The sequence below is a fragment of the Erigeron canadensis genome, chromosome 7 (genome assembly GCF_010389155.1).
Source record: "Erigeron canadensis isolate Cc75 chromosome 7, C_canadensis_v1, whole genome shotgun sequence".
Classification (NCBI taxonomy): Eukaryota; Viridiplantae; Streptophyta; class Magnoliopsida; order Asterales; family Asteraceae; genus Erigeron; species Erigeron canadensis.
Window position 1 is genome coordinate 39022638 of NC_057767.1, and position 14048 is coordinate 39036685.

The window sequence follows — 14048 nt, forward strand, 5'->3', positions numbered from 1 at the left end:
CCCTGAAGGTAGGGTTCTAGCCTCTTTACCCCAATCGAACAAGTTGAAAGTGATATGCGTATGATTATGTGTGTGTATGAGGTGATGCCCCTTGGAGATATTTTGATCTCTTATTTATAGGGGGAAATGGTTTGGCACCATTTGGACTTATTCATAGGGTTTCCTAGGTCCCCGGTTTTCGTCAACCATTTCCTTAATTATCTCCTTGTAAAGGTGGAACTGAATCCCTAATTTATGGGTGATTAGCTCATTTCCTTTTTATCTCAAACAGGTGTCTGATATCCTTTTGTGCCGCAACGCATTCTTTTGATGTTGTGGGCGGCAAGCTCTGCGTAGCGCATGAGGGATATACCATCACAAAATTGTTAGCTTTTTATATAAAAGTTATACCTTTATAATGTCTCCCTACCAGCTAATTAACCTCTTATTATTATCACTAGTCGACAAACACCACAAAATGTCTTCTTTTTTTTTACACCTTTGCTTGATAAAAAATAACCACAAGAAATCCCGTGTGCTATCTGCTAGTTAAGTATGAACAACAGATAAACCAAAAACCTTAAATGTCAAGTCAAGTCTTCTACAGTTTTGAGTCGACCAAGAAGAAATAGTAGTCAAGTGTAGTTGAGGCAGATGATAATAAGAATTAAAGATATTTGGTTAATTGGAAGAGAAGATTATATAAATAAGGTGGAGTACATGCAAAAGAACAATGATGAAGGTCAATATTTTGTTATAAATGTCTTTTGGTAATGTTGGTATATTATGAAATATATGTTTAAGAAGTACAAAAATATATCATTATAAATATTACGTGTTATTAAAAAAATATATTGATATATAAACTTAAACTAATAGTTATATAGATATAGGCTTGAGATGAACCACCTCCAATTATTCATAGGATATTTAAATTCATATGTTTGTCTCTTCATTAAAAAAAAAACCCACTTAGTAACCACCTTCCAAATTATTTAATGTTACTGTAAAAAATATTGATATATAAATAACTATTAGTTAGATTCAGATGTTGGCTCAAACACATGAATATTCGTATAAGAAAAGGGAACTAAACTCTAATCAATGGTCTTGGAAAGGTCAATTTAAACCATTTTTTAAAATATTGATATAAAAGGTTCAAACTATATATCAAGTTGGATTTTAAAAAGAAATAAAAGAGAACAAAAAATAACTAATATCTAAAATTATAACTACTTATTAGGTATTAAGGTTAATCATAACAAATATTTATCTTAAAGAATCAAATATGTCATTATATATATATATATATAACAATCTAAGGCTCTATAAGAGACTTGGATTGTTCACAGTTTTGCCATGAAACTTTTAACTTATTAATTTTTGTTACATAACTTTAACTTATTTATTTTTGGTCATATAATTTTAACTTATTTATTTTTTGTTACATAATTTTAACTTTTTTTTACTTTTGGCACGAAAGTTTTGTTTGATTTAGTTTTTAAACTTTCATTTTTCTAATATTTGCTGTGAAAGTTTAAGAGGATTTTTAGGCTAATGTTTTGAAGGATTATGTATTGGGCCGGTTCAAAAGGAATAAAAGCTGTCTCTCCAACAAAAACCAGGCTGTTCCAACACTGTAATGTAATGTAATGTAATCTCCAAGGTCATTATCGTCATTTACCCATTCTTCCACCCCCACCGAAAAAAGCCAGCCCAGATGGATCTACACAATCACAGAAAATAGTGTGATCTCCTTTACCTTTATTTTTCAAAAAAACACGCACACACAGTAAAAACCCTAATTTGAAAAATGGGGGATTTCAATTTAGCATTATTAATAGTAGCGATTGTAGTATGTGTACTGGTGTTTGTATTCAATCTATATCTGCTTGTTAATTACCAGCATCCCGATGACAAAAACCAAGCTTACTTTCCCAAATTCGTTGTCGTTTTGGGGTTATCAGTCTCTGCGATTTCTATACTTATGCTGCCTGCTGACGTGGCTAACCGTCAGGCCTGTCAGCATGCTATATATAACGGAGCTTGTAATCTGACATTGCCTATGAAGGATCTCTGGCTTTTTATTTATATCGTCGATGCTGTTCTTGTTTTTTTCGTTATCCCCTTCGCCATGTTTTACTACGAAGGCGATCAAGACAAGTAATTATATCACCTTTACCCTTTCCTCTCTTCTTCTTTCTTTTTTTAATATATATATATATATATATATATATATATATATTTCTGTTTATATGTTATAATAATAATAAAGTTTGGATCTTGAACAATGTATTTTTTTTTATAGGAGTGTTGGTAAGCGGATTAAAAGTGCCTTGATTTGGGTGGTCACTACTGCTATCGTTTGTGGATTGGTGCTTGGTATTTTATACGGTTAGTCTTCTGTTTCTTGATTAAATATATCTATTTTTAAATGTGTTTCATCATTGAGAAAAAAGTTTATGTATGTTTGCGGTAGTTAAGGTGTGATTGTCTATACGATATTGCTTAAGTAGAAGCAAAGTAAGTGCTTTACTGTATTCTTATAGGATAAAGGAGAAAACTTGGTTGCTTCTGATGATACTACATTAGGTCATCGAAATTTACATGTTTCAAGGTGCTAGACTTGATGCTGTATAGGCATTGAGAGAAATTAGGCGCTCCTCAAATAATGGTTGGTATCACCAATGGTGTACCTCAAGAAATGTTTGGCTTGACTCTAGGTACGAGACTATGGAAGGATGTTAAGGAGTATCTCTCAATTTCCATTGCATACTCCTTCCTCCCTAATTCACTGTCAAAGTGTTCAGTTGATGGACAAACCCTGTAACGATGGGTAACTTTTGTCATTTTATCTGTTAGCATCTCAGTGCAACATAAAACATATAAAGTGTATCTGGTACTCCATTCAGAATGAATATTCTACTATCACCTTGATGTGTTCCCCGTATCCAGGATTTTTTAATTTCAGTGACCATAAGCATTTTTGTATCTGCTTTTGCTTGTTGATCAGGTCTAGTGTAAAACTTTGTTTATAGCCAAAATCTTACATTGCGTTATTGAGGTCCTTTCTGGAGCTTAGATTTCAAAATTTTTAGTTAGTTAACTGATTACTAATATTTAACATAGTACTTGAATACACAACCTCTTCCATAATCATATTGAATAAGTTTTGAGTGCAATTTAAATAGAAGTAGGGAATTAATGGCAAAGATGGTAGGCTCTTTTTTCACGCTGACTTCTTGTTAACATGTAGAGATTTTGTCTTATATCTGTAGTTGGTGATTGACTTGGTAACTTTTGATGTACTATTACTTCTGCTTTGGATAGTCTTTTTTCATCATAAACAAACATGACTCCCTTTTAAGCTATGGCGCATTTGTTATATTTTATAGCTTGTAATGCCTTGTGCTCGTCATGCTTATGCATTCAAGTACTTTGGCAATAACTTTGCATGTGAAAGTGACATTCGTTCTCTTCATTGTATACCATGTCATGAAATAGGTGCAAACGTATTGCTGAAATATTATATCTTGATATGATCTTCATGTGCCAGGTGTTATCGGAAAAGTCGATTTCACAGTTAGACATCTTTCTTCTTCAACCATGGCATTTCCAAGCACCTTTCAGTTCTCTAATGGTCAACCATGTGTCAATAGTGGTGCTCGCCAGGTGAGCTAAGAGAGTCTTCTGTTCCTTTATTTACTTCATTTTCTTGGTTATCTTATGCAACACATTATTGCTCGGAGTCTCAGCCTCTCAGTATTATGCTTCATTTCTGGTACTTATATATCTCTTCTATGATTGATAGTGTTCTGCCTATGATGCTAGTCCCTCATCAGAGACAACATGGACAATGCGCTCGACTTTTCCAGAATATGTTGTTGCACTTGCCACTATTGTAGGCTCTGTGCTGTTCTCAGTAAGTTCTTTTCTTGGACTTGTGGATGTGAATTATCGTCTAGCATGTAGCCTGTGATAATGTGAAGTTTTATGCATAATCCTGAAGCTTTGCTTTGTCATACTTAGATATTTGGTGGCGTTGGCATTGCCTGCCTCCCCCTGGGGCTTATATTCTCGTTCGTGAGGCGGCCAAAGGCAGTGATTACTAGATCACAGTATATCAAGGTAGTCAATAGGACCACTATTCGAACTCTTCGTGAAACACTGGATTTGTTATCTCATGTCTGCTTTTCGTGAAAAATACCAATTGAAGCGGAGGGTTTTTTCAAACAACAGGAGGCTGGGTCAACTCTCACCTGTTAATTAATTGTATTGCTCCTGCAGAGTTATATCAGTCAGAAATGATTGTTTGAATTGGTTTCTCTTATTTGTTTTAGGAAGCTACCGAACTCGGTAAGAAAGCAAGAGAATTAAAGAAGGCAGCTGATGCACTTCATCAGGAAGAAAGAAGTGGTTCAAAAGGAAGGAAATGGCGTAAAAACATGAAGGCTGTAGAAAAGGTATGCCATCTCAAAAGTTGTACTTACTTTATGAATTTGGGTGTTTTGTAGCCTTGTAGGTGATGTGTTCTGTTATTAGTTTGCATTGAATATGAGTCCTTTTTTTTCATGATTACAAAAGCCTTTCAATTTTCCTGCTCTCTTGAGAGGAATTCAAAATTAGATGTATGAGTAAGTTGGCAGTACTGTGAGTGTTAAAATTCAGGCAATTGGCTTGTCAATATTCACTGCATATAACTATATAAGACTCTAAGTTACATGTTTTGCTACTGTAGAAGTACTCACTCTGTCCTTATTTAGAATTGTGCTGTAATATATGTGATTCTCAAGATGTATTTTTTTGTCGCATTTTATCTAATCTTATTGAAGATAATCATGGTGTAAAAGACTAAAAGGTTTGATCAAAGTAATAATAACATCTAGTCTAGACCATATTATAAAGCACATTAAAAACTCTTAAATTTAAGTAGACTTGATACAACCATCCATTTTTACTTTCTCACCCCCACCTATTCCCCCTTCAATCTTTCCATTCCTCTTCCATCTTCCTACCCTCATTTCTCTCCTCCATCTTCCAAGAAACATCACCTGTGCACACACACACACACAAAGACATACACACATAAGCTCGGATGCCATAGAGAATTATTGTCGCTGCTGCCACTTTGCGTAGGTAATCTGGTAGTACCTTTAAAAAGGGATTGGAGTGGGGACTTCTCTGCATGAGCACTTACATACTAGATAGTAGATAATATCATCATGTATACATTCGAGTTTTAAAGAAAAGCATTGGCCTTGTGTGAAGTTCTACAAAGGTATACAGATGTGTCTATACAGCCATTGGGGATATATTAAGCTAGAATTTAATACAGAGAGTACTCCATAGATTTAATATAGGCACATTTTTATTCAAAACTAAATAAACAAATAGTGTTGAATGCAAGAAGTACCCTCAAATTCTGTAGTTTTGAAATTCTGTATTTTATAGTGGATGGGCCATAAGTCTACAACACCAATATCTTGCTTTCTGGACATGATAGGCATCATAAATGTGTGCAGTAAATCATTTCCCAAATAAGAATGCTACAATCAACTGGAATCTTTTAATGCTGAATTCAATATTTTGTAACTGTTCTATATGTACCAAAATGTTTGCTGTCTTAGTCAGTTTATCTTCATTTGTTGTCGAAAGTAAAAAAAAAACGAGAGACAGAAGGCTGAAAATATGTCTTGTATAGAACTCCAGTAGGTGAAGCTGTAATCTAAAATGAGTAACTAGTGAAATGCCTTATATATAGCGTGGTTGATTCATGTATGTTTCATGTTAATTTATCTATGAAGGTAGCATGATGCTGTTTAGTTTCATTTTTGTTGTAAATATGATCATTTCTTTGGGTTTCAAGGTTATGTGTCTCTATTCTTCAGGAGCTGCTTCTTTTGGAAGAGGATGTGAATGCTTTGGAAGAGATGTACCCTCAAGGCGAAAAGGTGATAAACATATAGCATTTGCGCTGAATAGTGTTGGGTAATGTTTTTTTCTAGTCTATATAACTTTTTTATAAAATCTAATCAGGCAGAGGCTACTTGGGCTTTGACTGTTCTTGGCTATCTGGCAAAGCTTATACTTGGAGTCTTTGGGTAAGTCATTCTGATACTGGGCAGTGGGCACACAGCATGTCAAGTTAGTTTGTGTAATGCATCTTCAACTGAACTTTTTATTGTCATGTCTGGAAATCCATAACTTAGTGGAACATAGTGAGAACTGATCAGTTATGGTACGACTACACATACACACACACACACATTCTAGCCTTTTCTGCATGTCCTGCCTTGCCTTCTAAATGTGTTGATGCTTTTTCCAGCTTTTATCTTACACATTTTGAAATGTATTCTGACTGTTCCTTTTCTTAGGTTGATTGTTTCAATTGCTTGGATTGCACACATCGTACACACACATACACACACATTCTAGCCTTTTCTGCATGTCGTAGAATTAAATATTTTTCAACAATTGCTTAGATTGCACACATCGTACACACACATACACACACATTCTAGCCTTTTCTGCATGTCGTAGAATTAAATATTTTTCATGCTTTAAGTTATGCGTCTGCCTCGCCTTCTAACCGTGTTGATGCTTTTTCCAGCCTTTATCTTACACATTTTGAAATGTATTCTGAGTTCTGACTGTTCCTTTTCTTAGGTTGGTTGTTTCAATTGCTTGGATTGCACACATCGTGATATATCTGTTGATTGACCCTCCACTTTCTCCATTCTTGAATGAGGTTTTCATAAAGTTGGATGATATCTGGGGTGATTTTCCATTCCATCTCTCTTTTGATATAAGCATATACACACACTGACTTAAATGCATACACATTTATGGTTGAATAATCATATTCTTGTTACATTGACATATTACTTCAACAGGTCTTTTGGGTACCGCGGCTTTTGCATTCTTCTGCTTCTACCTTCTGCTTGCAGTTATTGCTGGAGCAATGATGCTTGGTCTGAGACTAGTGTTTATCACCATCCATCCAATGAAGTAATTTCTTTTTCAACTCTAATAGCTCTGTAATCATATGTTTGTTGTTTTGGTTACCAGTTGGATATCTTGTGCTTATTAACCTTAGAGTGGTTTTACAGATGGGGAGGTACTCTCATGAACTCTTTCTTATTCAACGTGGCTCTCATTCTTCTTTGTTCAATCAGGTATGCTGATTTGAATTTTGGGCTTTTCAAATTGCAGCTGCATGTAAATTGTTAGAAAGTTTCTTTCTACATGACACCGTTGGTGGTACTTATCTTAATGCTAGTAATAGAACGAGTTTTTCTGCTCATCGTCTCTTCTCTAAACTGACTAATACTTTCGAGAAGCAATGATGAAGAGTTTCTGACTAAGATATGTCACTTCAGGTTAATTAACGGTGTCTAATAAATTTGCTGTTAATCACACCATTTGTAGACACGCCATTATGATGAAAAGATAAATTATTTTTTATACAATAATATAGGAGATTCGATATCGCGTACGTTATTATGCATAGCTTTGCTAACTTATCTATTTATCTTCTGGTTATTCTTTTTTTTTTTTCTTATCATGGTCTGGTACTTAAGTTCAGTTATGGCCATCTTTTTTGGTGATTCCAGTGTGATCCAGTTTTGTTCAACTGCATTTGCGTACTATGCTCAAGCTACAGCTGCACAAGAAATATTTGGTCATACATTGCAATCTCTTCGCGGAATCAAATACTTGTACAAGTCAGTGGCAATTACTTCTCCTTTCCATGAAGTGGTTTGTGTTTAAATTCTACTAATTTCTGATCATCTCATTGACATTGACAGGTATAACATATTCCAAATCGCATTTGTCGCCCTAGCAGGACTGACCTTTGTTTACTACGCCGCTTTTGTATGTTTCATTTTTTTTTTTAATTTCTAGCAATGAAAATGTTAATAGTCGTTTGTTTTATCTAAAAACGGGTAAAATAAACAAGTTGACTAAAATTCAAGGGATCAAAGGGGGGCGTACAGGTTTAAAGTCACCCGAAATGTATCTTGGATACATATTAACTTTTAACTGTGTATTGAAAGTAAATGGCTACTTCCAGATATGTTTTGGGCGAGTCTGGAGTTATGACTTGTTTACTGTTAGCTTGATTAAAATGGTAATGAATAGATTACTAAGTTGTTGGTTTTGTCTTGTATTGACCAGGGATGGAGGAGAAGAAAGCCGAGCGGCAGGTTCCAACTATCGTCATAAAGCATGTTATGACTAAAAAACACAGATCCATGGGAAATTTTCAGTTATATTGATTTATATTTTGAGTGCTTCTCTATCGGATGCATATGGCTTAGTCTCATATTGAAGAATCATGATCCGGTTAGAAGCATGGAATTCTTGAGGTTGATTTCTGCTTTTCTGTTGGTCTGATATCGACACCACCTGTATGTATTTTCCTGTAACATGTTGGGTTTCAGTGACCATTGATGTAAAATATCTAAAACAGTAACATGACGCCACGGTACATGGTTTAACTTTTGTGTGGAATTCGTTTGTTATTGTTTGTTATGGAGATTATTACAAAGCATTTGCGACTTGTGGAAGGCCAGTACAATGAAAGCTTTAGCATTGGAATGTTTGTAAGTTGATTGCTTGTAGTATAATACTTCTAGAAAATGAACAAGTATAGCAAACGACCAAATTTGAAGGTTACAAAAATAGATCAATGATATTCGTTACTCCTTTTGTCCCTTTTTGTAGTCCACTTTACTACGAGTATTTATGTTTGTTTTAAAATTATCGGGAATATTTTTAATATAATAATTACCCAACGTTCCAACTTAACTGAGCTTCAAATACAAAGTTAACGTAATATTTAATTAGATAAAGAGTTCGCTAATTATCCAAACCTCAAATTGTTGCTTTTATGTTTTAGGACAACCTCAAGTCCTTGACATAATACCTAAATATAATTTATAAGCAGTCTCTTCAATTAGTAGAGGTAAAACTGTTACATGTTAACCTATTCTATATATCGTCGAGGCATTGAGATCCAAATAATGTAAAACTGTAAAAGATACATTGAGTATTACATTTACATTTTATTTTATATTTTAGGACAACCACAATGAGATGGGAAGAAAAGTATTCTCATGATTTTCATTGAACTAAGGCTATCTTCAATGGAGGTGTTCTTAGGTTCCATTGGATATCTTTTGCCGTTGAATCTTGTCCAAAACTAAGGATTTTTTGAAGTATGTTCTTACTTGTGTTTACCTAATATATTTTTGTTTTTATTGGAGGTAAAAGGATATGTAAGGATGTTTGTATGCTTGTAGATAAAATTATAAGATTTGAAGAATTTGTAAAGATGTATGAAGATTTGTAAGGATATGATATGACAGCTCAAAAACACCTAAAAACGTTCTTAGCATTGGAGATAGCCTAATTATGTTTATAACAATAACAATGGGACTCTCTTTTAAGATGAGATGTGATGCGTGAATAGAAGACACACATATATGTCTCTCTATTTTGCAAAACAAAATCAATGACAATAATTTTGATAGGAATGTACATATGTATATTGACACACGTGTCATTGTCACGAAAAAAGGAAAAGTAAGGTTTATACTAGTTGTGTGGTCGGGATGTGCACGTGCACAAGCTGTCAGTGGAAGGAACCAAATCCAATATCTATAGTCTTGCATGGACGGAGGGAGGATAGTAAAGAGTAGTTGAACTTGACTGACCCATTCAATTCGGAGGTTGCGTAAAGTCCATATACCCCTACACACCCAAACAAACCCACCCCTCGTGTACTGCCTTCTTAAAGTTGTCCTCCTGACAGCTACCTACCAACGTCCAACGCATTCCAACACACTTCTTCTTTTTTCCTTTTTCTTTCTTCTTCTTTTTTTTTTTTTAAACTGCAAAATGAAATATTATTAATAACCGTCAAGGTGCTAGTATAAATATTGTATGATTTTGTATGTGGATATGGCCTTTCCGTTCATTGCGGGGCATTACGAATGAAAGTTACTTTTAAAAAAAAAAAAAAAAAAAAAAGAAGTAGCAAGGTGCTAAAAGACCGAAATTACAACCACCAAAGTAAATATAAAGTTATAAACATCAACTATACAAGCTAACAAGACACCAAAATTACCACCATGAGACTAGATAGACGCCAATAACTAGTCTAAATACCGAAACCCGGGACTTAAATTGCTAAGTTCGTAAAAGGGGTTAAAAAAAGTTATGATTTTAACCACATTTGCCTCTTCATATACTAACTTCTAATTATTTTCATGAAAAACCCCACTTCACGAGCATTTTTGACTGACCCGATTTTAAACCCAAGACCCAAGGTTTCAAATTTTCGCCAACTATGAATCATTCTATTGATTATTGGGTTAGAGGGTGAAATTTGATAACCCGAATCCAACCCACTAATAGTTTAGTTGATGGGTTAACATGTCAAATAGGTAGTTTTAGGTCAAGTGAATGCTTTTAAGTTGGTTAGTTTCAAGTCAAATGAGTAATTTTTGGGATAAATGGGTTGACGATTGACAAATCAAATGAATTGATTTTAAGTCATCAATATTTACTATAATCAAGTTGAATTTAAGAAACTACTAAGTTGATGAGTGGAATTGGCAACCAATAAGCCAACTAAGACTTGATCTTAAAAATAAACTAGTGTTGATAAATTGAAAATATCCAATTTGAACTTTTTTTTTTAAGGTAACGTTTTTAGTTATTGTATAGAGGTGTTCATTCGGTTGGATTTTGGAGGAATGAAGTTATCCGGTTAGGGTTAAATCCATATATGTGACCACCAAATCCAAACCATCCAAATAAAGTTTAGGTTATTTGGTCGGGTTTTGAATTATTAAAATAAAAAACATTTTCAAATTTTAATTTTGTATATGTGAATAATCATGAACTCAAATGATGTCAATGTACACCATTTTATTAATTAATGTGATGTTTTATGTATATTCAAATTAACTACGTACATTAAGTTTTATAGGATTAATTAACATAGTTGTATTTATGTCATTTTAGATTAGGTTATTATAGTTTTTACTTTTTATTAAACTTTAAATTCTTAATCTGGTTTCGGTTGAGCCTCAAATGAAAACTTTTTAAACCAAAACCAAACTATTTATCGACTTCCTTATTCACTCAAACGCTAAACAAAAGCCGAATAACCCAATCCAAATAGTACAGATATCAAATGGATTGGATAGATTATTCGGTTAATCCAAATATTAAACACCCCAATATTATATATTCACAGCCCTAAGTAGAACCGGATTATGAATTTATGATGGGTCAATTGTGGGCCTATGCCCATTGAATGATAGCACCAGATGCATGTATACATCAAAGTAATTGAGGGAAGGGGGGTCTCCAACATGTCAAAATCGATCGAAATGAAAGCTTTACTAAACAAAGGTTGGCATTAAATTTAGGATTACCCAATATAGGCTAGGAAGAATGTCACGGAGAGCCTCATTACTGGTTGCCAATGTAAAGGGTTAGCCCTATTAAAAAGAATACAAGAACATGGGAGGGTAGGCTAGAAAAACACATTCCCTCTGGATTCTCAAATTACAGTACGTATTTGTTTTAGATATGATTATGTTGAAGGCAAAGTTGATGTAAAATGTACTTTTAATCATATAATTTGTGTCTTTCTGTAACAGACATACACACAATTAACATAACATTTTTGTTCGTGAATTGATATAAGATTTAGAGGCAGTTAACAATTTCCATGTACCAAAAGAGGATAGCCGGAATTTTATATGGCAATCCTTTTAGGCTTTTTATCTTAACAATTTTCATATGGAAAGGAAAGAAAAAAAAAACTACTCACAACGTCGTTTTTTACAGATTTTAAGTCTCACTAGGGAGGTTAAGATGTATAAAGATCTTACATTTATCTAAATAAAGAGACTTCTTTCGGGTTATACCTAAATGATAGAAAACAACCTCTGTGTAATGATTTCCATACGGATTTGCCATATTGGCGCCAAGCCAGTCAAAATCCTTTGACTTTTTTCCAAACCTTTTACAATTTTTGGTAACTGCTTAATTTTATTTGTATTTGTTTTTTTTTTCTTTTTGTATTATTTCAATCTCTCTCTAAAAAACACCATCTTGGATATATACTTTTTTTTTTTAATGCAACTCATTAATGACTCCTTTTTTTCTTCAAAATATCGCAACTTTTAGTATATGTGTTATTGAATCTTAAACCGTATTTTTCTTTTTCCAAAAAACCTTAGCAAGTGATAAAGTACATATATACTCGTGGGTTTAAGAAATTAAGGCTTTGAATTTATTTGCAACGTCTCCATTATTTTATTAAGTTGGTTATGTTTGTTATATCAAAATCTAACGATGGACTTTGACTTAATTGTAACCACGCAGAGAAAATGAAGATGTTTAACTCAAAGTTGTTTGAATTATGTAGAATGTTACAGAATAACTATCTCTATGTACAATCATTGGATCAATATATAGGTGAACAATTAATAATTAATCACTTGTAATTATTTATAATATTGTGAAAAAAAAAATACATGTGGGAACCATTTGAAATGAAAGAAAAATAAAAATCTTTAAATTATAATAATTTAATATGTTCATATACGAATAAGGGAAAAGTGAATATAAGACTGTCCGACATTTAAGTTTAGGTATGAAACCTCTCACATACTAACATTTTAGTATCTATTGTTTAATGAATCAATGTTTGGGTCCCCATGAATTTTATATTTTAAAAAATTAATATGTGAGTATTCCACATCTAAACTTAGATACCCGGCAACTTTATATTACCATCAATAATATATGTGACCAAATTCGTTTACGTGTAAATAAATTATAGTTAATATTACATATTAATATATGTGAATGATTTTCATTAAAGCTTACCCTGTAGATATAATCATAATAATGCTAATTACATAATAAGAAAGGAGATTTAATTATTTAACACCATGCTCAATATGCATGATAGTAGCCAGATTAATTAATTGATGTTATGAGAGCTACTCATAAATAGGTCTCAATTACCCTTAATTAGATCATTATCAATTACACATCTATGTTACGTTTCTCATATATGGCAACAGTTACTAGAATACATAAGTCTCAAGTTCTTCCTTTAACTTTTTTGATTATCTCATCAGAACTTTTTGAGTATATTATCGCCTCTTTGAATTAATCTGTTAGTTAATAGTAGTAAATACTGTATATATCTTTCTCACCTGATTATAAGCTCATTTGTATAATAATGTATATTCGTACGTGTACCACCATAAAGAAATCGATCAGTACGAAATACGAATAACAAGTTTCTAATAGAAAAGAAGTTAGAGGGTATAAAAAGAAAATGAAGATAGAGGAGGGATTCTTAAAATGGCAACATCATATTGCATTACATAATGAACTTGACTTATGAAGAGAATCATAAAAAAGAAAAGAAGAAAAAAGTAGTATCGCTTTAGTCATTACTCTTACATGTATCTTTCATTTTTCACTTTTGTTATAATGACCTTCGATTCATTATTCACCATCATATACTACACCGAAAAACATAAGTGCAATGGTTTCTTTTTGAAATAACGAGTCATTGGTCCGTACAATGCGGCAACGATGGTGATAGTAACATGAGATACCCCTCACCGGTGGTGGTGACAATATGTGGTGGTGGGGGCGGAAATGGTGGTATAAATGTAAAATTAATTGATGTTAAATGAGGTAATGTAGTTTTTTTTAAAGATTGAGAGATTTAATTATGTTGTAAATTATTTCATTAAAATATTATAGGTAAATTATGTGAGAATTATTAAATTAATAAGAGTTTAGTATCTGTAAATGTAACTAAATATGAACGAATGTCTATAGTGTGAAAAAACTAAAGTTGTGTTTATTGTATGTAATAAACTTTTGAATCATGTGCATTGTATATATTCGGGTATATGTGGCAACCATATATGGTTGCCACTTGTGAGTTTTTTATTGGTTGAATACTTACAATGCACAAGATTTGAAAATTTATTATATACAATGAACACAATTTTAGT

At 32.9% G+C, this 14048-nt stretch overlaps 1 protein-coding gene across 1 annotated transcript; it reads left to right on the top strand.

Annotated features, from left to right (window-relative positions):
* The first annotated feature begins 1628 nt into the window (after window positions 1-1628).
* On the top strand, window positions 1629-8542 carry LOC122606807 (LIMR family protein At5g01460). The gene is made up of 14 exons (XM_043779663.1): window positions 1629-2142; window positions 2288-2373; window positions 3536-3651; window positions 3791-3901; window positions 4009-4107; window positions 4320-4442; window positions 5868-5930; window positions 6016-6080; window positions 6646-6755; window positions 6873-6987; window positions 7089-7154; window positions 7593-7703; window positions 7788-7854; window positions 8158-8542. The coding sequence occupies exons 1-14, from the start codon at window positions 1793-1795 to the stop codon at window positions 8203-8205; spliced, it is 1530 nt and encodes a 509-aa protein (XP_043635598.1). The 5' UTR covers window positions 1629-1792; the 3' UTR covers window positions 8206-8542.
* The last annotated feature ends 5506 nt before the right edge of the window (window positions 8543-14048 follow it).